Genomic DNA, 27,914 nt, shown 5'->3' on the forward strand with positions numbered 1-27,914 from the left:
TTACTATAGAAACACCATCTTTCCGACCACTGTTTTCCGATATACGCGCGGTAGTCAGTTATTAATAAGGAGTGCATGAGGACGAAGTGCATAGCTCGCACGTCGCACGCATATACATAAGATACGAAATTTGAAAATTATTATATGAATGTCGTATCATAAAAAAATATATTACAAAAATACGGACAGTACGGTCAATACGGTACGTAATTTTAATTTAATAAATTTCCCTCTCCTACCAATTGAAAAATCCTGGGTATGCCAGTTGCTTGGTGGCTTCATGCATTTAACAATTAAAATTAAAATTGAGGACCACGGGCCATAATAAAATAATATAACTATTAAAACACCTAATGGGAAAACGACACAGGTATTGCTAGATATATTATATAATAATTTTACGATTGGATTTTTTTTTCATTAATATAATTATCACAATCGTTAAACAAAAATGGGAAAATTTTGTCGAAAACGTGCACCGAGAACACCTAACCGTCCTAACCATACTGGTCGCCATGGATATAGGTACGTATGGTTTATTATTTTTGAGCATATAATAATACATAAGTACACGTTTTCGTGGCATAGTGACTGTATTGTTGTTGACTACACAACGTGCCCATAGGGCGTTTCCTTCCTCTGAAATCGGTAATTCGACGTTTATCCTAATGTCTAGTGATTTATGTAATGTATAATAATATTATCCTATTCACTATTTTGCGCACACTGCGATTTGAAATTTTTATAGATTGCTATAATGATTTGCATGTAGTAAGACTACTTTTATTTTTTTTTGAAATAAATGTCGAGACGAGTGTGACTTTTATTTTAAAACTATAACTGTAAATCATTATTTAGTCGTTATAGATTTAGATAATAATAATAATATAACAATTTACCTACACGCAGTTGTACAACAATTTAATACAATTCCTACATATGATATTGTCAATATTGAAATATAATATGTGTAATGTATTTATATTTAAATCATAAATATAAAATGTAAGCTGATTGTACTGTTTATAAAATGCGGGAACACTTGCACCTATATTATATAATATATCCTACACGCCACCTTTATTTCGATCGTCGAGTGAGTGCCTATATATTATATGCTCATATCATGATATGTTAATACCGAAAGCTCGATAAATTCTGTACAAACATTAAATGCTTAAACGAATCGAGCGTGTACTAAACGAACGTGTACTTACACGAATCGTAAATACACGCGCGTGCACACACGCACAAACATATATGTATACATTTGGAAATAATTACGTTAGATTATACATAGTTACACGGTAACACACATTGGATCTGCAGTACACGTATAAACGTATTATTTTAGTTTGACACGTGGATTTTGTGAATCGTACACACACTTAACAGGTTTAGCCATAGGTACCTCGTACTTATATGGTAGTGTACCGTTTATGTCATCTTATACAGAGCAGTGAATACCTATAATGTTTTTCCACTGTTAACGTTACCACATTTGTTAAAGTGAAAAATATATTTTAAAAGCACAACTAATTTATACTTTATGTCTATATACACTTATTAATCGGTACATCGTTAGACATTCGATACTTTTATACATTTATTTTTATTCAAATAATCATCGGGAAAAAATTGTATTTTTCTTTTTCATTCAAATCAGAATCACGTAATAAATACCTACTAAATGGGTGCTTATATATAATATAGGTATAAGGTCACAGGTGTTATAGGTGTAGTGCATATCGTAAACATTTTACATTTGATACATAACTGCGTGATTAAACAACCACGCAATCGGTAATTTTTTGGGCGTATAAATCCGATCCCTAAACCACTATAGTAATGTTGTAAGCGCTTATACCTAAGCCACTACGATTTTCGGGTTTTCACCCGAACTGCAAAGTCACACGCACTGGCGCGTGAAACGTCCCGGGCGACACCCTGTGAAAAGCTCTCAAATATTAACCATGACCCATCGGCTTTATTAGCAGGCCCGAGCCCCCCTGGTCGCGTGACTTTTATTTTAATAGGAATCCGCAATTTAAATAGGTACAAAAACAACCCAGCGTTGTACACCACGACTAGACGACCACGACATAATAATATATAGGTATATGAGCGCCATATTGTCCATAGTATATCATATAGGTATTACATAAGTACCTACGAGGACACATAGTTATTAATTTATTATTACACAAAAACAACACTACACACGACGCCACCAAAAGTAGTTAGGTATATATTCATTATTATCGTAATAATATATAATGTACGCGTCATCGGGGCAATTTAAATATTTGAATCGATCGATTTCTAAATAATCAAAGGTTTTCGAAATTTATGTTATTATGGAAGCTACTGCAATAAGTAGTATTTGTAATAAGCATAAAACGATATTATATTTATTAATTTTATATTATTACAACAATGTGTTATCTGTAATATTTTATAAACGATACAATTACATTATACATTATTATTTTATTAGAATATAGGTATAATACCTTTATTAACTTATTATTACTCCGACACCGTAATAATACAATTCAGCGATTCGTATTAACAGTGTAAAACTTATCACAATTCTTTTTATAAGTATTAAAAGTTTAAATATTTCCGAACAAAATCATGATAACGAAATTCACATACCTATTATTTTTTATATGTTTAATATTATTAATTTATATTTTTTATAGGCATGGAAATTTGATACAAATTTAATTTCGTAAATTTTTCTAACAGAAATATAAAAATGTTAAAACTTTAAGTAGTTTAAGTGCATAATTTATTTGTTTAGGCATTTTAAGTTCAAATTTCAACGAAATATTATATAAATGATATTTTGTCGTAATTCCAAGTATATTATTAATAGAGACTTGAAACTTTTTTACACATGTATATTATTATTTATTTTAGTAGGTACTTTGCATAATACTATTATCAAAATATTTAGATTAATTTTTAACTTTTTACCTAACTATAAATGCAAGAAACATTCACACCACTGACACCAATCTACTTAGTTTACAGCACACACACGGTAAAACGGTATTATAAGTTAATATCATTTATTAGTTATTAATAATATATTTTTATGTGCAATAATTTTATAATTATAACCATATAATAATACCTGCAATGTAAAATATTACAATATTATATTTTAATTATTTAATTTATATTAATACTAAAAAGATACAAAAAAAGTACGAATAAAAAATTTTAAAATAAAAATAATAATATACAGTTAGTTTTTTACATGACTTTTGACTAGAAAAATTATTAACAATATTTTCAAAATCTATGTTGTGTACAAGTTCTGATTCAATTGCTAATAAACTTAATGAATTTAATTTTTTTTCCTCCATACTTCCTCTCAAATAATTGTTTATTCGTTTTAAGATAAAAAACTGATCGTTCAATAAAACAATTGGTATTATTACCACGCATAAAAGCACACGTAGGGTGATATCGATGTTTAAAATATAATTTTTAAATGTTATTGACGAAAAAGTAGCGATATCTCTACAATTCCAAGATTATTTTCATTATTTTCAATAATACCCTGAATATATGACCGAAAATGAAGATATTCATAAGAAAACGAGATCTCTAAATCATTACTAAAAACTGATTGGAGTTTATTTACTTTTTGAATAATTTCTTTCATCGAAAGTTTACTTAATTTAGTAATAAAATCATATTTTTCAAATATGTTATTATAAACTGTACCTATATCTTTTTATCCGTTTCATTTTTTACGCCATCTAAAATGGCAAAATATATTTATGCTTTTAATTTTTGTCTTCCATTCATATGAACTTTGTTTTCTCTTCTCTCATCAATTTGAAGTTTATGTTTTTTAGTTCTTATCTTATCAAATTCATATTCTTCATTCTTTATGATATTTTTGCTAAATCTACATATGCCATAAGAACTCGTCATTTCGAATTGATGCTAAAAAATTAACTAATGATTTTTACCAAGTCAATATTTACTTTTTGAAGCTCTTTTAAAGTTTTAAATGTGTTATTTAACTGGTTTGAGTTGTTTGAGATACGTTTAAACTATAACTTATCAGTTATATAAAATAATAAATATATATTTAATAAAAATAGTAATAATACCTACTTTACTAATACAATACTATATTAAGAGAGAAAATTCTACGATAATAATAAAACCTGGAACCCGTATAATACAGAGTGGGGCAGTGGGTTCTGATGATTTATTAAGTACTGCGGTTAGGTACCAAAGTAGATAAGATAAACTAATTTGTCGCTAGATTAAAGTTAACGATGTTTAGTTTTACTTAGCCATACAGCGCGTATTTCATTGGCTGTTCTTAGACAAATGTTTCCGAATCGTGTGATTTCGCGGAATGGTGATATTGCCTGGCCACCACGTTCTCCAGATTTGACTCCACCTGATTTCTTTTTGTGGGGTTATTTGAAATCTAAAGTATTCACTAATAAGCCACATACACTACTAGAGTTAAAAGAAAACATTAGACGGGAAATTACAGCCATCGATGTGCATATCCTACAGAGAGTTATGGACAGTATGAAAAAACGGATAACCGACTGTATACAAAATGGAGGCGGCCACTTAAGTAATGTAATTTTTAAAAATTAAGATTTTTGTGTATAACAATTAAAAATAATCTTTATTTTGAATAAAATACAATTTGTTTCATTACTTTGTTTTTAATACTTTACCAATAAACTACAATTAAAATTCGTCAGAACCCACTGCCCCACCCTGTATAAGGAATTTACTGTTTGACGTTTCATACTAGATTATGTTATTGTCGCGGGCAGATAGAAATATTTTAATATTATTTTCCTTATTCATTTTTGTACATAAACAGTAATTTTTTATTATTTAAAAATGTTTTTAAGAATTTTAATAATAAGTATAAATAAAAATCACCAACAAAATTTAGTTTGTGAATAAAAGAAATTGTAAATATTCAAAATTTGCCGCCTAAAAAAATTTGTCACTGTAAGCAGCTCGTGCTTATAGTGTTTACTAGGAAATACGGCACTGACCTACACATTATGATTTTATTTTCAAAAATTAGCCTAACCTTCTGTTTTTAATAACTACCAATAGGGCAAAACAAAATAAATATATAATAAAATATCCTTAAAAATCATGATATCAGACCGTCTTCGATCAGAATCGTTTCTTGTACAGTATAATTTATCATTGAATTCAAATTTAACGCATTTATTATTTTGATCTACTCGATGACGACATTTACACGACATCTAAAATTATACAACAGAGCAGTTTTCCAATTTTTTTGATTGCAAATTGTATTTATAATTGTTGTAGGCATAGTGACATACATTCTGTATAACGTCATAACTATAGTAACTATTAAGGAACAATAGAAAAAAACAACAAATTTTACAATATAAATTGATAAAGTTCATTTATTACCTTTATTGCGTGTCGTAAATGTCTGATTTTATACTTGCTAAAATATAACAAATATATTATATACCTACTGGAAAGTCAATAATCCAGTGTCCAAAAGTATGTCATTATTTATTGACTAGGAACGATTTACTATACTATTATATATTATATAATATATATACCTATATATTATACCTCACCTATACAAACCACAGACATGTTATCACGGACGAGATATATTTTCATGATCTAAAAATAAACTAAAAACAAATACGTCAAATTCATATTGTGTTAAATTAATGTGAATTTTTTTTTGTGTTTTATTAATGAATAAAATAAATATATATTTCACAAGTCCTATCTCCATGCTCTATACTTAATTTGTTTAATTCTTGTGGTGATAAAATAACAGCATTAGTATAAATTTTAGAATAAAATAATTATGCCAACGTATGACTTCTTTCTATACGTTCATACTTGACGTTAAATAATTTTTGATTCATTATGAAACGGAAAACTAACGACAAACTAAGTATTTAGTAAATTCCTATGATAAAAAAAGTCTGCATAATGCAAAATTTTGAAGTTACTGCTACTTTCTTGTCCATAACATGAGTTCTAAAATAGTTTTTAAATTTTTCATATGCCATTTTGCTGGACCACCTCATTAGCCAAACTTATGTTTAAGTCATTTAGATAAATTTCACAACCATTTAGCTTTAGTACATTAAAAATTAAATTAAATTGAATATTTTTATCTGTATTATAGCTATAGGCTGTATTAAATTGAATACATCAATTCTAAGTTAAAGAACTATATCTCAGACAATCAGAGCAAAATAAATTTAAATATATTTTGATTGATTTTTTAAATAAAACTATCGAAAAGTGGTTCTAGAATAAAATATTTATTAAATAGCCAGTTAAAGACTATTTTGTAACATATACCCCAAATATTTTGTATATCAATATCATACCTATACAAGGTTCACCAGTCATACGACAAGAAGTTATCGTAGGGTATCTATTACTACGATATCTATTAATTAAACGAGTTCTAAGTATACATTTACAGTAAAATATTATTACAAATTTATACATTGTAATATTTTAGAGTTATAATATCTTTTTTTTGTATCTATTACACAAAACTAAATATTAAAATCTTTACATGAATCCACTTCACTCGAAAAGGTAAGGTTCACATTTTGTTTTTAATGAAACATCATAGAGACTTGGTATGTATTCACGTTTGTAATTTAGTTCTTATGTTTTTTTTATTATATGTATTAATATTTCATACATGTTTTAAGTAGGTTGAACATTTCTTTAAAATTTGGATATTCATATGAAAAGAATGCAATGGTGATTTTATATTATGTTCTTAGACAATTACCAACATTATTATTCACTATTAAAATTAATCTATATTTAAATTACATAAAATAACTGATATCTAAAACTATATTAAATAAATATATAATTACCATCAATAAAATTTTATCACTAAAATTAGTCACAAACATAACTATTACTACTATGGTTATTTCACGAGAATCTGTGGCTTGAAAAATGATGTATTATAAAATACATATTACTTATATAAATTACGAATGGTATTTAACACGAATTTCGATAAATATTACGTGATGAATACATAAAATAAATAATATTTATCAAACGATAGTTAATGATGATGCTACTAAGCTACTAAGATGTTTATAGTTTACTATAATATCTTTATTCATGTTTAATATTGTTTGTATTGGTACTTGAGACAACTATTTTTGCCGGTAATACTATCATGATAATTTATTTCCTTTATAATATAATATTATACGCACAATTTATTCTGGTATTAAGTAGTTTGTAAATTGATATTTTAATATTTATAATGGAGAAGATACTTCAAATTCTATCAATGTATGAATTTAAAGCATTCATTAGATAATATAATGACTATTGACTATACAAGTATAGGACATAATAATATACTTTAATATACTAACACATTTGCCATGATAGTGCCTACTCTAGTGTTCAAAATAAGAAAAGAACGATGTGATTGAAAATTATCAAATTGAAAACTAAATTCATAAAGTCACATGTATTATCAGCTAGTAGAAACGCATCACACTGGATAACTGAATAAAATAAAAAACCTTATTTGAAGCAATGGTAGACATATAAATTATTATACATTATGTATCTCAGATCTTCCTTTAATAGCAGTAATAGTATTTCAGAAGAAAAAAAGAAAATAACCATAGTTAGGTAATTTGCTAACAACATTACCTACACTACTTGTCAATTGAAAGCTATTATCAAGAGCTACTAATATGAAGTTGTACAATGCCCTTATTAAACCCATATTTTGTTGTGAAGCAGAAACAATGGCATATCAAAATCATATTTTTAAAAACTATATTTGAAGGAAAACGCTAAGAAAATGTATACATTAGTAAACGAAGAAAGTATATGAAGGAGCTGATACAAAAACGAAATAAAGCAAATCTTATAAAATTAAGGTATTGTGAGATACTAATCCTACAAAATCAGGTGAATGGATCAAGTCCGATGAATGGAGGAGAAAGATTGCTCAAATGTATAATGTATGCAAAAATAGAAGGAATCAAAACTCAAAAGATTGGGAAGTCTATGCCAAAAAAAGTACAGAAATATATTGAGCAGATAGTATAGTTAAGTATACGTATCTAACTGAAGAAATTTAGCAATAGATAGGAGAAAAATTGTATTCGTTTATTGGAAGTCAAGGGTCACTATAACGTATAGCGCATAGAAGTAGTTGTATATTAACATATCATGTTTCATTGTTTTATAATTAATAGTATAAATAAGTATAGTACATAAAAGTGTTACATAAGAACTTTCATATATAATTATGAATTGTATAAAAACTTAATATAAAACATTTTGGTATGTTACAATACATCAATATAGTATTAAAATAATTATAGATTACCAAGTAAAAATTAACATAAATTATATAATAAATATTTTATGATTAGTACCGAATAAGATATTATAGTCTCTAATCTCTATTATACAAACCTATATATATATATATTATACAGCATTACACAACAAATATTTTTCAATTTCCATAATATACGTTATATATATAATTATATTAACTAAATGTTTTGAGCGTTTTTACCAATTTTATTTATTTAGCGAATTGATATTTTTTACATTAATCTTTTTTTAATTAAAGGTTCAAAATAAAAGTTTTTCTTTAAATACTGTTTAATTTACTGAATTTCTTTCCTAAAAATATAATTTGAAAATATGCTAACTTAAAAATATTTAAATACCAGTACCTATCTATTATTTTAATATTTTATTAAACTAAAAATAATTAAAAAATTAATTTTTATTATTTTAACCGTCTTTTAACATGGAAATATCATGTATATAATATATATAATATAATATACACATATATCCTTACTTATATACATACATATATACATACGTTCTAAACACATCATACAAATATATAGTTAATGTTTATCATACAAAACATAGAGAAATATAAGAGATTTTATAAAGTACCTATTTTAAAAGACTAATATTTTGTTTCTCACGGTAAACATATGACATACATATATTGAAATTTCCTTCAATATTTTGACATATATTATTATGTCTTTTCAAACCATTTTACGTACCTAACTAATAAGTGATAACTGATACTTATGTGAATATGGTTTCTTTTTATGATTACAATCATAATACGATACCGTATTTATTTTACCGTTAACGTTTATACGATAATTATCTCCGATCAAACGTATCCCCATCATCGAATAATATGTATATTATGAAACTTCTTCAAGTTTTTTTTATGATACTTCGATTTATTTTATTAGCTTAGGCATAAAAATATAAAATACAACTAATAAGACATTATATTATACATTGATATAATAATATTTAAATTTAATTTGTAAATTTATTTTAATCTATATCATATATTTAAGTATATATTGGATAAATATTTATGAGTATAATCAAGTAAGATTGGTTTTATTTTTTGTTAAATAATAAGTATTTTGGCATTTACATAAATAATAGCTCAATTGATCAATATTATCATAAAATAGATAGACTGTAGGTACAAACGTTTTGATTTCGGATACATACTGGCATGTGTACTTGAGAAGAGAGGGGATATTATGTCGAATTGAAACAAACTCTCAGTCACATTCAAATTCCTATTGATATTTCGTTACACTATATGCATGTAACGAATGTCAATGTTTTGATTTAAACTTTAAAGATACCATAGATTGGTAAAATAGAATTAAATTAATTTAAAAATATATATTATTTATTATGACGGCTCGAGACGAAACGAAAGGAGGACACGTCACGTAAAGGTAAAAAGTAATCATTTTTTGTTTTCTCTCTCACTCCTCTCTGTTGCGCCAGTACTTTTTACGATTATTTATTGTTGTTAAAGGTAGCGCTCTATCGTTTTAAGGTCTCGCTGTTCGCGGTTCGCCCTTTGTTGGGTCAGTCAAAAGTTCGACACGACATCGTCGACAACGCCGTCACCCGTGCATGTATAATAATAGTTACATGCATCTGTAAGACAGTTTTTCCTTTTTTTTGTTAGATATTATTTTTTATTTTCATTAAATTTTATTATTACGTTATATACGATTTTTAATTAAAATATCCATGCACTGTTAAACCGTGAAGCTTATTATTTACCTATTTTAATTAAATTACAATTTTTTTTTGGCCAATTCTTCCAACACCTCAATGTCTGGCTGTCATTTTAGAAATTGCGTCCCAATCGCCAGCAATGGAAGATGATAAAGGAGAAGGCCATAGACGGTTGTTCTTCCATCGGGACCATCGATAGCGAAGTGTTTACGATTGGGAGGACATTTTAAGAGACACGTAATTATAAACGCACTTTAAACCACGTCTAAAAATATTATTTCTTTTTCTTGGCAAAGATAATATCATTCACGCTGCCGACTCTAGATTCACGTGGCAACCATTCAAATCAAATTTCTCATAACGTAATCTAAAAACTTATTTAAAATTCTCATGTGTGTAATAAAAAAAAATAATAATTTAAGTCAAACACGTATAAGTGAAATAATTTTTTTAATACTCATAATTATGCATAGTATTAGTTTCTAAGTTTTATGTATCCCCATAAAACTATACTACATAGATTTAAAAAAAATTAAAATGTCATCAAATAGTGAATATCGAGTTATTTGGATTGTGGAACACAACCTAAAAATAACCAATCGCCAAAAATAGTAGGTGCGCCTCCCTACCCCTGAAAATCATACACCCTAGATAACGTACACGTTATAGAATGTATTACTCAAAACATTTCTATCGATCATTCCTAAGTCACGGCAAGGTAAATTATAAACAATTCCATATAAAGATAAAAATTTATATTTTAAAATTATTCAGAGTTCAGACAACAATTAATCCCCATAATGCATCGTGAATTGTGATGCCATATTTCTAATTTTTCAGTTTTATAAATGCATTTATAACTTTCAAGTTCAAACGCGTTGAGTGGTTAAATGTTTTGCAAAAAAGTTTCAAAACTCTTTCCAAAGCTTACCATGCTAAACATTTATATGTGTATATAATGCAGTTAAATAACAACCAAGGTCGCCGGATATGAAACTACAAGGCTCTTAGAAAAGTTTCTATATACTGTGTAGGTTTTCTAATTATTACATCAAGAAATTTTAATTAATATAATATATATATAATATTATATAAATGCACGATAAACATTTTAAAAGTTAGTGATAGCTTGGGACGCAGTATGAACAATACTGGCATGCAGACGGAAATATGTGTATTAGGAATTGGGTCTTTAGGTTACGAACTGAAGTCTTTTTTTTCAATTACGTCATCAGTACGCATTTTGGATGAAATTTACTTTTGTTCATTTACTATAATTATGATATTAATATACTGATTATTGATGATATTGTTATGTTGTTGCAGTCGAGATGATGGACTATGACGGAAGCGAATATTCTATACTGTTCGGTATCCGTCAGGTACCGTGTGATGAATAACTCGAGCAAAAGTTTCTTCAGATGGATTATTTCAGAAATATTCTGCTGCTGGAAACAACAGAACGAACTTTCCGAAAACTTGGGTAAGACCTGTCGCGGCAACACATTCTAAGGAAATTAGGCAAAAACTCTTAATGACCGTGAAATAATATACGCTTTTAAACATAATTTCGAACATAGCTTTGACCCACATTCCTAAATGCCGTGCGATCATAGTGGTTATTTAATATTTCGCATGTGTTTGGCGAGTTGAACGATCGATTGGTGGCGAGTCCATTCCCAAGGTCACCCGCTGTCTCCCCTCTTTGAAGGTCACTATATTTTTCATTTTACGATTTATTCAACTTAACCCTACGAACATGTGATCGATCACCTTTTTGAATAATTGAATAGGAATCAAACATTATAACTATCAATAACCATAAAAAAAAATTATCAATTGCAATCACTTTTATAATTGTAATCGGATAATCACATTTTTCGTCCTACTCACAATTATCGGATACATCATATACGAGTACATACAGAGAGTTATAGATATATTTTGTATATACGTTACATTGTTATGTTTAGAGTAAAACCTGGGAATTGGTCTGTTACATTGAAAGGAAAGGAAAACAGTGAGAAACCATAAAACTGCCACGAACCAAATTATGAAGGCGACAAAACCGTGTGTGTGTGTGTGTGTGTGTGTGTGTGTGTGTGTGTGTGTGTGTGAATGTACATCGTCTTAATCAATATACGAGTATTTTTTAGGGTTATGCACACATTACCATTTTTCTTCTTGTCCAACAAGGGTATAAATGTCATTGACCTTGTTTACCTCCAGTACCGTAACGTATAAAATGGTTGTAAACTTATAAATAATGATAAACAAATAATCGAGGACATACCATACAACAACAATACGCACATCCAATAGCCGTAACGATTAAACGTTGAATGACCGTTATCCATAAAAATAAAAATCAATGCAGACGCATACGTTTTTCAATAAAGGATCGAGATAGATATAGATCATTTCCGTCTCTAAATTATACTTAATCAAATTTAACAATTATTTTAAAAAATTATTCGTAATTATTTATAACAATTTACTAGCCAAAATTAAAGTGGTAGCTTTTTCATTTTGATATCATACAAGTAAACGAATTAATTATTACAAAATCACACATTTTTTCAGTTTGGCAATGACAATAATGAATTACTTAGGATTAATTATTTTTATATATCTATATAACTATTATACGTTTTGTATAATTTATTTTAAGGCAATAGCTGCTTATAATTATTAAAAATGTTATTATTTTATAAAGTGGTTTGTAAACATCAATTGGCAGTAAAATATGTTGCATCTACTGCAAAATATTTCAATAAAGTTTCTCCTCATTAATTTTTATAAGAAGTATTTATAAAACAATCAAATAGTTTGAATAAAGTAAAAAGGAAACGAGGAAAGAATTAGTTAAACAATATGCAGGTACTTGTTTTTTTCGTATAACACTTTTTAAACTTTCAAACTACAAAATATCAAACCCTCTGTGACTTTAGTCGTTTTATAATATTATATAGAGATCATTTTTAATTACTCAGTAATCTTCTATAAATGATGGAATCTTAAATAAAAACTATCGAATTTAAATCAATAAAACAAAACTTTAAATAATAAATCACTATTCGCGTGATGCGAACGAAATGAAAACTATGTCAATATACTTAGGTAGGTACATAGACATATGGTATGGATATACAATATACATATATAAATATAAGAATCACAGTCCATTTTCTTAAACTGGCAAATATTTGTGATTATACGTAATAAATAATTATCAATAAGTTTCATCACTTTGTCACTTAAAACAATATGTCAAAATACTACATAAACATATATATATTGTAACAATGAATATAAAAACGCAATCTCACTTGCTTCAATTCATGTAAAAAATATGTTATAGTGTAGAAAGAATAAAATCTGAATCATGAAATTTTATTTTGTCTAGAGATTCTATAAAAACGGTTTGTTTCACTATTTATTTCTATCAAAGGAGATGGTCATCCCCGAGCGTGCAGCTCACAATTCTCTGGTACTGACAGTCGATGACGACTTCCCCTCTCCTTACAAACTGTTATTTTATTGTTTTACCTGATAGTAACTCTATTATTCTGATGTCGACATTGTTATCTTCCTTACCGTATTCGACATGTTGTTGATTAGTGATTACCAATATATTACAAATACTATTATTGTTATCATAACTTTAATATTATACGCTATATATATTATAAATATGACATGTATTGTGTATCATACATATACGTACTGCAGTTAATATTATATTAGACGCACCAACATGTTTGTATTCGTATATATGTTTCCGGTGTCAACTATATAGCCGTGAGTTACACGGAGATAACGCACTCAAACACAGCAGACGTACTGGAACTGCAACCACTTACGCTGCGGAACTACGTGAACTCGCTGGAGCCGTACAATCCGGAAGTGCACGGCTGGAGGGACACCACGCCACCCGTTATGCGATCTGTCAAGCACAGCGAGCGGGCTACGCAGTTGGTGACAGCCATCCGTATGTCAGGGCTACAGGACATCGAAATACTAGGCGTGCCCGATGGACACAGCTAACGACGGTCAGTATACATCAATATTTTAGTTATGCCTATATTATTTTTACTATTATTGTGGCTATAAAATTCGTCCTTAATTATGTAACCTATCGATGTGAATTTGTGATTGAATTCGAAAAATCAATATTAGAAGGAGTTATGGTAAAACGGTTGCTATAATTATAGGTGTTTTAGTACTTGTATATAAATTTAAACATGGAAAAAAAGTTTGATTATCCTCCACTAATCAGTTTACATAATTACATGATATTCAGAAAATTCAGTGATCAGCTATTTTATAATCCTTAACAAAAATTGTCATAGGAGAGAAATACTTTAACATTATTATTTAGTATATGGGTAGGAACAGGGCCCGATTTAGGGGAGGGCTGAGTGAGCTGCAACCCAAGGACTCTTACAAACCTAACCTAACCGGGGCTCCACAATTTTATGATATTTAAATTAGGATACAGGAAAAAAATTGTATTTATATTTACACATAAATATATAATTAAATAATATTGAACTTTATTTGGACATTAAAAAATTTTAATTTTACTAACTAATAATAGATGTATAAAATATTAATAAATAAGGAAGTAAAAGACTGTTTTCCTAATGTTAAAATAGTTTTTCGAATTTTTTTGCTTTTATAATTACAAACAGCAGTAGTGAAAAATTATTCTCTAATTTAAAGCACATAAAAAATAGATTGCGTACTTTTATTGGCACAGACAAGCTCAATCAACTAGCGATAATGAACTCTGAGTCTGATATTTTAAGAAAACTTGATTTTCAAAACGTTATTGATAATTTTGTACAAATAAAATTTAAAAAAAGTTCCAGGCATTAAATTTTAATTACTTGACATTATTATTTTTATTATTCTTTATTTAATTACTTACACTAATATTATAAATTATGATGATATTACTTATACTCGATTTGATTGTTTTTATAATTATTTATTATTAAGTATAGTTAATTGTTACTAGGTATAAGTAGACATACGTATTTAATAAATTGAGACAAATTTTTGGAAATGGACAGTGAAAAAATTTAAAGAAAAAGAAGACTTAAAAATAGGTAATCAAAAAGGATATAAAAATGTTCATGGACTATTCTAAAAATAGCAACATTCGAAGGTCAAGCAAAAAAATTAAATTTGTTTTATTAAATATCTTTCATTTTGTTAGACTTTTATTAAAAAGTGTGTAATTGAAATGATTATTATTAATCAATTCTATAATAACATTTCTTTATATGAAGTCATATAATATATGTTATTTAAATAATTAAATGACATTATTTGCTGCCCATCCTCCACTCCTAATAATTTAAAATACTCTAGTCTCTAACTGTAAAATTTGAATTATTTATGATAACTCCAAAACACATTCTCAATAAATTGTGTGGTTTTATTGAAAATGGTTTTAACACTTCTAAGATTATATCACATTAATTGAATTTTGAAAGAAAAATTAAATTGGATTTATTCTTTATACGACCACGGTCAATTGAAGTATTTCTACTGAACAAATCAAATCAATTTAACATTCGTACACAGACCACAAACTATGTAAATATTAAATGAAAAGCGAAGAAAACCTTAGATTGAAATTCAAAAGTATTATTTATAAATAAAATACACTATTTTGGTTTGCATATCAACAATATTCTTCGTTAATAAAGTAATATCTGAAATCAAAGACATATAATTAACTACAATATATAAAATAAAGCACAATAAAATTGTCCAGTTGTCGATCCTATAATGAGCATATGTTTTGCTTTACTTATAACTTATAAGTAAACAGTTATCAACACAAAATAGTGATACCTGTATTATTATTTTGAACGTGACAATTATCGCGTTAAAAAAAATAATTTTGAGTAGTGGAACTAATTTATCATTTTATTTAAAATTGATTTTTTTTTTTTAATAATCACAGACCTTTGTTAGTATGATTACATTTTTAACTATTTTTTTTTAATGAAAACTTAATCATAGTGAATTTAATTTACTAACAAAAAGAAAATTTCTTTGCATTTTCCTCAATTTTTACATTTTTTAAGTACCCACCAAAATTATAACCAAAAAATACAAATTACTAATTGTATAAAACTAAAATAATATACATTTACTATATTTGGAAAGGCCAATAAACGAAAAGTATACACTTATTATTTAAATAACCTCGATACAAAAATTTAAAAATAATAACCTATTTGTCAATATAATATTAAAACCGAAAAACAACATATCCAACAATATTTTTTAAATATAATTATTTAATATTATATATAAATACCTATATTAGATACCTATCTATTATATTAAATAATATTTTATAATATTAAATAACATCAGATTGCTAAATGTGTATTATATATATTTACTATACATAATATAAATACATTATCTACATCAAGTTACTGTAATGCTATGTACAGGAAACATAAATTCAATAAATATAATATTATACTTATGTATTTGAACTATGTCAGTTTTGATTTCTCTAAACGCTAACAAATATACAGTACAATATTATAACACAGTATAAAAGTTTGCTATTATACATAAAAAATATTAGTCATTCACCCTTTCTCTTTCACCTATTCGCCCCTTCTATATCGCTTACCAGTTTCCCCAGAGAGTTATAATAATTTTGCGAGTAGCACGCTGAAAGGTAGGCATTTTATGCACATTTAACATGCAATAAAAACACATTGCAAAGTATTGAACACACACCACCAAGAGTGGTAAATCCGTTTTAGGTTAAATCATGTGCACACAAATGTATACAAAAATTGAACTTTAATAATAAAAACAAAAATATTCATATTCAACCCAACAATATAGAGTTCTTTGTCATTCTTAGTGAATTAAAATCGCAAAACATTCAAAAATCATGGACTAAAACATGGACTAAAACATATGTATGTGGGGGAGACTCAGCATTAATTCTAAGCTAGCGCTTATATGTTACCTATCAGTCCGTTTGGTCGTTTCATGTTTCTATGGAAAATAAAAAATAAATCAATAGATATTACGATTTATTCCTTAAAAACTTTCAAACTAATTTCTTTGTAAGCGATTACAAGCTTACAGTCGATATATACTATGTATCCTTGATACTATACAAATTCTAGGTAAAATACGTAAATTTTAGAGTATGTATCATAGAGTCTTATTTAGTTTGGATTGAAATAAACTGTTATTATAAAATGTATAAGCTATTAAAGTGTTGCTTATTCTTATAAAAGTATGATGTAAAAAATGAGAATAATAAAATTATCTGTAATCTTATATTATAAATCGTATAACCGTTTATATGTATTAATCGTTTACAGAGGAAAAATTGTATGAAAAAAATTATACGTTTATTATATTATATTGATACCTATTATGTTAACATAATATAACAATTTTAGGACATTTTACTATTTTAGTACTTAATTTATAGCCAATTTTAAATTATCAAAATATGCTTCACAGACGTTTTTGTTAACCTAATCAGTATATTGCACACGTCTAATTCTTAACGATAGTTAACTAATGATTTTCTAGTCATTCATTGTGTCTATAATAACTTGATAGTTATCGTTTAGAATTTAAAATATAAATCTAATAAAATAATTCCTAATAATATATTTCAATTATTGATTTTAATGAAATATGTTATTCTCAAATCATAATTAAAAATTTATGTTTACCATTTAGAAAAATGTTATGTTATAAAGATTAAATTAATTTTTTAATAAAAAATAAGAAAAAAAATTATTATTTCAATAATAATTACCTTATAAAGTAAATGAGTTCTTAATTAGAATATTATGGGCATCGCGCTTATTGTAGATAGGTAGTTGATAAATAAAATAGCTGACCTAAATTAAAATGACATAAAAATGTCAAACATCCGGTAATTTATCGTTTTGAAAATGGTAAATATAATTAAAATGACATTTTTTCAAGCGATCAGCACGTTATTTTTTAGCGTACATAATTAATTATAAAAATATTAGCAATAAAAATATTGACAATTAAAACTATTTTGTAGTTTTAATCATCTAATGACCTAAATATTTAAATTAATTTAAACAATATTTCTTTAACGTATTGCCATCTTATTATAAACAAATTTAGTTATTATTTTGTTCAAAACATAAATATACAATATTTTATTTATTATCACTTTTTAATAAAATAAATGAATAATAATTTACTTTATATTTATATATTCAATAAATTAAATTAACATTACACTTATCATAAGATACAAGTTTATAAGCTTACACAATATAATACTTGTATAGTTGTATGTATATAAACACTATAAACATAATTACTCGTATGAGACATAAATACTCTGTATTTTTTAATTTATATACTTAGTTTTCTGGTAATATAAATTATGATATGTACATTTTTAATAGCTAAATACTAATAACTAATAAACAAATAGTATAACTATATTTCAAACATATTTACAAATATTTTTATCTTGATTGTTAGGTATCTATAAAAACTTTGGTTATTCTTGATACAAATATATTCCTAAATTCAAACGCTAAATAATTATATACCTATATATCCATTTTTTTATATTATTTATTTTGAGTAGTAAAATATATTTTTCTTTTGTATAGATACTAAATTCTAAAAAAATCCATATTCTTTTAAAGAAATTTTAAATTTAATATTTTAATTCTAATTGATAAATTCAATAAAAATTTGGTATATGTATAAGATATGAAGTTGCCATGTTTCTTAGAATCTCAGGTGAACACCTCACCGAAATCAAGCAACAAAAAGGTACATATTAATAAACCAGTAACGAACAGAAAATTATGTATCCACTAAGCCACTTATGTTCCAAAATTTCAAATTAAAAACAATATTTTGATTTTTTTTTGATTTTTCGGTTGCCAAAGAATTAAAATAATTTTATTTAAAATATAAAATAAACACGAATTTTACTCTCAGTTACATCCTTATAATTTAACATAATAAATAAATAGTGCATACAATTGTATAAAGAAAATTTTTTATGCATAACCTTGACAAACAGTTACATAGAAGATTGCCTATTATACTCACAAAATGTATTGCCAACAACCGGTGTTATTTAGTTTTAAAAAATAGATTCTTGGCAACCAGGAATTTTAGCCACGTGGAAAATATGGGTAACATACTAACATACCACAAGATTACCAAAGAATTTAAGGGAGATAACTAGATAAATAAAAAAACAACATATTATAAAAAGATAGAATGAGAGGTGAAAAAAGAAGGGTTGACTAGCGTGGTGAAAACATTCATAAAAACCTCATAAACTACTTAGTAAACCGAAACAACCCTTAAGCGCGGGAGGACTTGTGGCAAAAAGCGGCTGTCGGCGGACGGTCATTGGCCGTTATGACGACGGCGGCAAGTACTGAAGTACGGCAACACTCAAAATTACTATCAATATAATCCCTAGGGATGGGCAATGCGTATTATATAGTTTAATGGTTGTCGACGTCATCATCGACATTATAGGTATCAGGGTACAGGGTGTTTGTTGGCAACGTAATATATTATAGGTGTTACATAGGTCACAAAAGACGCGCAAATATACGCTGCTGTGATGTATATTTACAAATTACAATGTAAGGACACGGGGGCAAAATATTAACCGAATATATGTATATAAATAAAACAATCAATAAGCGTAATTTCGTGTAATGGACACGAAAACGACCACACCCTTTAGGTATATTGGCCGTGTTACTTACAGTTCGAAGCAATCAAAAGGCTGTAGTACGCATACCGAAAATAAAACTCATGGACTGCACTCACCCCGACGGTCGTTGTGTGATAAGTAACTGATGTTGCCTTTTAGGCTACGTCTTCCGGATATCACGCGTATATATAATATTATAATAATTTAAAAGTTGTCTTAGAATTTGCAATATCAATATAATAAAAATGTAATAGCTGAAACGCCTGAAACACGCAGTAATGTTCCTACTACTTTCACACTCGATGGCTGTTTGACCCACTGCAGACGCATTCGGATATACAATACGATTCCTACTTATAAGTAATAACACTTAATAATAACACCTATTCATTATATTTTATAATGTAGTATTATAAATTCAGAAAGTTAAGACATGTCCAAACATTTTCAACCTGAACGGTTTCTAACACGTTTTAACTTCTCAAATTTGTATGATACGAAATTAATAGATCTATATACCTACATATTATATAGTAAGAATATATAACTATATAAATGTATTTACTATGATAAAAATTGTGATAGAAAACTAAAGAGTAAACTTTTGAGCTATTCCTATTGTTTTAATAGTAATTGCTAAACACTTATCATCTCGAAAAGAATCATCCCTGAACCTATTATATATTTTACACACCAATATTGCCATTTAAATTGTTAATAAAATAGATTGTTTAAATCGTAACCGGTATCATTTTAAATTAAGTGATAATTAATTTAAATGTCAAAGCTAAAAAGTATAAATTATAAGGATTCTATTTAGACAATTGTCAATATGTTTTATAAAGACAATTATAAATATAATATTTTTCCTTTTACTATATCGTCGAGAATCGAGATGTATTTTACACGATGCGAATATTTTGGCACGACTTTGTACCTTAATGGTATATACAAAATATATAGTTAGTTTTTGAGCTCTACCCCAAAAAATATTCTGGGCACTCCTATAACTATTACTACGTACAATTTACATCATTATTATGGTTGTCATGTCATGTGTTTCATGTCTTATAGACCATAATATACCTATATAAGAAGTATCTAGCATTAGTAGCGTTTATCTTTGTTGTCCTTTCACGTCGAACTATTATGAATATAAACATGTATTCAAGCTATATACTTATTAAACAATTTGGCCAGGCATTAAGGTAATTGTTTACTGGACTCTTAAAAGACGCGGATTTTTTTTTATAGTCACGTTTGCCAAAAAAAAAACCAAAGAACCTTGTGAGGTTAACTTGTGCACAGTTAAGTTAACGTTATAATACATTTTTTATTGTATACTTGACCAGTGACCACCTTATTATGACGGCCAAAACCCGTCAATAATGTTAATAGATTTCACTATTCAAGATGTTCGCCAAATACCAAAATATATTACTACAAATATATAACTATTAACCATCAAACGTCATGTACAATTAAATCATTAACTTTCTTTAAAAAGGAAATAAATTATTCCAATAAATTTACAACAACAAAAAAAATGCAATAATTATAAACTTATAAGTTATAAAATATAGATTTTAATTATTTTGAATGAAAAAAAGTGAAAAAAACATAAACGTTAATAGCATCTGATGATGACGCCTTTATTTTATGTATACATTTACAATGTAATTTATAATTATAATATATCAATATATCATAATGAATAATAACAACATTCGAAAAATATATTGCTTTTTAACAAAATGTTCTTGTTATTAATTTATATTACCTAATAATTATACATATTAAATGTTTACAAAAATTAAATTTACTAAGCAGATTGCTTTGATGTATTCAATAAAATATCACTTTCACAGCAAAAGACAGGGATAGTGGCCGACTCCGATTTATATGTATAAAAATAATAACACTTTAGACAATAAATATAAAACTGTCTCGCCGCCAATTATAGTTGTATAGTAGTCGCATCATTATAATATAATGACTTTGATATATATAGGCTCATCTACACTCTATATCGCCACCTCCGCACAGACGGGGTGTCATTTATAGAACAGAACAATGATACACAAATTTTATAAAACTAAGCCCATTTGTGTATACATACACGTACGATAAAATATATAATGTATAATATATATAATATGCACTGTATGCTATACGAATTATAAAAGTATTTATAGCTGAATAAATATTCATTCAATTTTTTCAAAAAAATTATTTTTACCCACGACCCCAAGTTTGATTAATGTGCATAGAAAGTATGCAATTTCTTTTTTTGAAACAAGATACTGCTTAACCCGACTCTCGAATTTGTTTGCGACGCCAAAACGACCCTTCTTAAATAAAACATAATAATAACAATTGTAGGGTTACAAATAGATTTGAGTCGAAACTTTTTATTGGGTTGTAGCCACGAAATGACATGGTTGTATAGATACCATTTTATATACAGTTTGATAAAAATTATTTCGTGCATATCGAACATTTTTAAAAGTATAGATTTATATTACGATTCATATCCGATATTTCTGGTGACAATCAGGTTATATTCCAATGTTGTACTATACGCACCTAGATATGTTTATTCTATTTTTTTCATTATTTTTGTCATGTTCCGCTCATGCGTCATGCAGCATATTAACTCCAATATTATACTATCATAATAATAATAATTATTATGTTTAATAGAACAACGCGTGCGAGCGTGTATGCCACGACAATCATCTAATTTTAAAATACTTATGATCACTTAATTCAGCGGTGCGACCTTCTCGCACACTTTTGCGTTGCACACGATTAAAACGCTACGCCGCGTGATGGTTTATAGCATCGCGCGCAGCAATGTATGAGAATATGAAATAGGAAATATTTCTCAACAAGTTGATACATAGAATCATAATACTGGTAAGTGGTAATATATCTATAAATCTATTATCTGACGCCTTTGTGTATTAATATTGTATGGTGTTTAGCCATTAGGTATGAAAATTTCCTTGAAATTTTTTATAATTAGATCCCTCGCCTGCACAAGAACATATACGAATATATATCTATCTAAGTATCTAACCGGATTTTGAAGTTTTAAAAATTCAAATATTGACTTTACAGGCTTACAATAAAAATCAGGCTCGCTATAAAAATGCCTAAAATATTTTATTAATCGTTTTCTGTCCGAAAACGTTACGCACTGTATCCGGCCACGTACCCTATACGGGCTACACGATCATTTATTACTCAAAATGTTAAAATAACAGATTGCATAAGTGTACAACAGAATAATTTTATTTATAACATGGTACATATTATAAGAATTTATAATACCTTACGTAAAGCACGTATTGATTGTTTTATTCTGTGTTGATACTCTCATAGATCATACACCATACATAAACCCTACATCCCCAACTATCTTCTGTATTTTTATTTTCTTGTATTATAAACTAATATTAAACTATGAGGCGAGAGCCGAAAATACTCCAACGACAGATATTGTTTTCGTAAATTACATTCAATAATTTATAAAATAAAAATATTCATAAAGCGCGCATTATGTTGGAAAAGAATCGTTATAAATACACACATATACAATCGTCCACTATTTAAGCTAATAAAACTTATATAATTTCGTAGAAATAATAAACATTAATAAGACATCCGAGACTCAAGTGTATTATATACAGCATTCTAACGCCCTTCGTTTAACCATTAATTATTAAGTATTTATTTATAATTCAAATTATATTTTTAAATATTTAACTTACTTATTTTTAAAATACATTTTTTTTAGTGTTGATTATTAACATATATATATAAAATAAAAACTACATGAAAAATCTGAAAAACTTTTAAAAAAATAGTATCTTAAAAAACGAGAAAAATAGAAAACACAGTGAAACACCTACCATTTATACCCAGTTTACAGTTATATACCTATGTATAATGTATATAAACTATTATTTTAAATTTCACTGTTATAACATAATTATGAAACTATGACAATGTAACACTCTAATGAACCAAAATCTAATAAAAAGTCGCCAATAAAATGACAAATATTTTTTACACCAGTCACACAATTTAATAATTATTGCAATATAATTCTAAAAACAACTAGATACGTGTCTACTAATCTAGTATCTACTATTAATTCTAAGTTGTAAGAAAATAATATATATTATACTCGTATTATACACTTTAACCCTCTTTAACCAAAAATCCAATATTATCTTATATATTCAATAATTACTTACAAATATCAAATGCCTACTACAAGTCTACTATCAATAACGACCAGTCGCTTCCGGTGTTTTAATTAATTACGTTTAATCTTTAAATGATCCATTATTTTACTCATAAAATGTTATTATACATTTAACATAGTTATAATCAAAACGCGTGGTACTCTACAAACAATGGCCCTAATGAGAGACAAAAATAAATACATAAAATTAGTTTAAAATACGTAGTCTGCAATATAGTATAAAGCATATATTCTACAGAGATAATTTTCAAAACGAAAAATACATACTTTCGTTTTGAATATGAAACCATAATACGGTGACCAACTTCATTTTTTATTAACATATATACGTCATGTATAATATATACCCGTGTGTGTAATATACAAACAAGGCGATTATGACATGATCTATACGACTATATGAGTGTACGACTATATTATACACAGTGAAGAAAGGGTAGTCGTATTTATGATTTCACTTCCCAAACGACCGTGGACCGTCTCTGAGCATAGAATTTACGGCTACTCGACGATTAGAGTATTATTATTATTATTATTATTATTATTGTACAGCCTCTGATTGCATAGCTGACGGTCCGCCTATGGCCGAGATAGATAAAAAGTCCGACAACACAATATATATTTATGCGTGCATAATATCATACATAGACCGTTAAAAAAGGCTTCGTATAGAAGTCGCGGGCAAAGAAAATTTAAAAGGTGTTCTGCGAGAGAAGTGGTGCTATGGTATATAGTGGCGTGGTCGTCAGTGACGTGGATAAAAAAACGTCGCAATAGCCACTCGTACATCGTCCGCGTCCAATGTATTTTATTATAATATAATATGCACCACAACACTACTGTATATACACCTAATACCTTTATGTACATGACGTGTATAATATGTGTCTACTACATGTGTCGGTAATTGATCGCGTGATGTATATACCTATATATTTTTATATATAACCACATGTGTATTATATACATATCTACCGCCGTATTAATACCCAAACGTGGCGCGGTTGATGAGCTTTATGAATATTTTAACAGAGATGTATAATACACCTGCGCATAAGGTCATCGTATAGCAGTATAGGTGGATCGCTCGAGCGGGAATCTCAGAACCCCTGTCCACCGCGATATACCGTCACATATAATACTGTCGCACTACAATATAATATGTTATATACTAATATACTCGACCCACTTTTTCGGCCTCAATGTAATAGGTTTTATGCACACATATATAGTATATACTTTTTTTTTAATTCATTAATCATTAATTTTCCTCCATTTTTCATCTAGACCGAGAATGTAGTTATCACCGACAAACACGTGTAACACAAATCGTGACATCGAAATTTAACCGGAGACGCCAGTATTCTTAGGGGTGCCAAATTAAAAGATATATTTAAATTTGTTTTGTTACTAATTTGTTAAAAAATATATTTTACTACAATATCAATCTTATCATAACAAAAAAGTTGGATAAAAATATAAAATATCCCCAATACTACTTAACTTGTAAAAAACATCCATTACAACGATAAATTCCACATTTAATACCTGCGACCTACCTATAAATATATGTAAATCGATAAATAATAGATTATGGATATGTAAGTATGTTGGAGACTTGGAGTTCTTGTAGTTTTAAATTCTGAGCAGAGCAATGAATGTATTGATTTTATAATGATGTATGTTTTTCTTGTGTCAGTACTCCGTGTACACGATAAGTAAATAAGAAATCGATAAAATGTTTTAATTTTCACTTTAAGGGTAATTTTAGATAGAAAAGTAGATCTAATTTATACATTAAAAGGGTAAAAATTAAAAATTCCCAGTACTTTTTTTTTATAATCGAGGTAAACAAACAAAATTATATGAAAAGCGGGAATTTCACGCAAATCTGATATTATTATTAAAATAATTGTTTTGTAATCAAAACTATCAAAATGTAGACAGTCTTCGCTCAGAATTGTTTTTGATCGTATATAATGGATTATCATTTAGGTACTTCAAATTTAACAAAAACCATTATAGTGATTTTCTAAACAACAAGTTCCATTTGATATTTAATATACAGCAGAACAGTAACCATTTACCTTACAAAGTTATAATCTACTAGTTTGATTCAAAGAGAATTACACTATTAAATACGAATAAGTAATTACCAATAAAATGAAGCCACTTAAATCTGTATTTTTTTAAACTTTTTTAACGCCTATCATATTAGAAAAAATTTTAAAAAGCCTAAAACTTATTAAATAGCTATTGGTTTTCCATAAAATTCAGAAATATTGTTTCATGAAAAACTTGTTGGTATGGCATATTTTCTAATAAGGAAAAAATTAAAAACAATAGATTTATTTTTATAATATGGTTTCAATTGCCGGTTTCGACATAACATAGAGGTTTAAGTGCTGTATATAAAATCTCATCAGCTTCCCCAGAAATTACACGAAATGTCATGTTGTACAGGTTACAGGTGCTCCAAATATATGGTTGTCCTGGGGTGCTAACGATATTATCAGCACTGCACACCGTACACGGCATATTTTTTAGTAAATACCTACATAAATACATTAAAGATTAAAATATACATTAAACGCGCGCTTATAGAGTACATAATACTTAGATACATATAACAGCGGGTAAAAAAAAAATTGTTTTCATTTCTTCGCGGCGCCTAATAATAATATAATACAATCATGATATTATTTAGCATACTAATATTATATCTAGCCAACCTGCGTCCCACAACGTACTTTACATATACCTTATTACCTATCTACGCTGCAAGTGCGTGTTGCGCGTCGGCGGATTACGTCACTGCTGACGGATACGGACCAAGTGGTCTGAATGGCAATGCCGAAGTTGTCTTAATTTTATCGTCCGCCATATACGTAGCGAATACATATACATATACATACACAGTATATATATACCGCGAGCGAGTATGCAACCGTCGTGCGATCAGCTGCGGTCCTATACCCCGCGCGGACGTAATATTGCTAGAAAAAATGCCACCTACTTACACAATACACATACTACCTACCTATCATTAACGTCTTCGTTATTGTCCATTTGTCCATCATAAATTCATACGGCACGTATAAATATATTCTATAGAAATAATAATGTAGGTATCTACTTACTTATATACATATATTATATTGACACTTATTTCTACCAACGTTACATAGGTACCTACGTTATACGTTTACCGTTTCTGTCTCGTCGAATTTCCGCGCATTCGCGATAGTGATCGACCAGGGTTCCCGAAATCTGCGCGCTTTTCCAAACGAAAAAAACGTCGAACTTGTCGTCGTAAAACAGTTCAACGACCGCACGAAACCGAATCCGTATGAGATATAATACGTACACAAAAAAGTGAAAAAACATTATTAAGCAATAATAATTATTGAGGTAACTAGAAAGCATTATAAATAGGTACCTATTAAATAGCCATATATTATAAGCTGAAATAGTACAAACGACCGAACGAAATAACGCGCCAAATGACGGCCAAGAACTCAAGACTGATGATTTTCTTCTGATTGACTTAATACGTTTCCAGACACTTTTCGCAGAAATGCAAGCCGGTAATTGCGAAAAATAAATTTAATTGCTGCATTTTTTTTTCCAGGCGTTTGCCGACACCGTCCCGTACGTCCAGACGCCGTCGTGAATCTTGTACATACGACAACACCGTACCACGAAGTGTAATATTGTTTATTGATAATAAAAAAATCGTTTTATCTGTTTTTC

General features: G+C 27.7%; 2 protein-coding genes across 8 annotated transcripts in view; both read left to right on the forward strand.

The window, feature by feature from the left end:
- Positions 1-27,914, forward strand: part of LOC132917984 (transcription termination factor 3, mitochondrial) — a 235,294-nt gene that overhangs the window by 189,384 nt on the left and 17,996 nt on the right. The gene's annotated exons all lie outside the window — the stretch shown is intronic.
- Positions 82-27,910, forward strand: LOC132917715 (uncharacterized). Of its 7 annotated transcripts, none has more exons than XM_060978588.1 (5): positions 9,659-10,049; positions 10,248-10,368; positions 11,458-11,614; positions 13,931-14,183; positions 27,793-27,910. In XM_060978588.1, exons 3-4 carry the CDS (start codon positions 11,473-11,475, stop codon positions 14,176-14,178), a joined length of 390 nt encoding a protein of 129 aa, XP_060834571.1. In that variant the 5' UTR covers positions 9,659-10,049; positions 10,248-10,368; positions 11,458-11,472; the 3' UTR covers positions 14,179-14,183; positions 27,793-27,910. The 7 variants fall into 7 exon arrangements, with proteins under 7 accessions (XP_060834576.1, XP_060834572.1, XP_060834571.1 ...); XM_060978587.1 differs by having other exon boundaries at positions 9,659-9,839; positions 9,923-10,368; XM_060978593.1 differs by lacking the exons at positions 9,659-10,049; positions 10,248-10,368 and adding an exon at positions 82-202.

Source organism: Rhopalosiphum padi, chromosome 1 (assembly GCF_020882245.1).
Source record: "Rhopalosiphum padi isolate XX-2018 chromosome 1, ASM2088224v1, whole genome shotgun sequence".
Taxonomy (NCBI): Eukaryota; Metazoa; Arthropoda; class Insecta; order Hemiptera; family Aphididae; genus Rhopalosiphum; species Rhopalosiphum padi.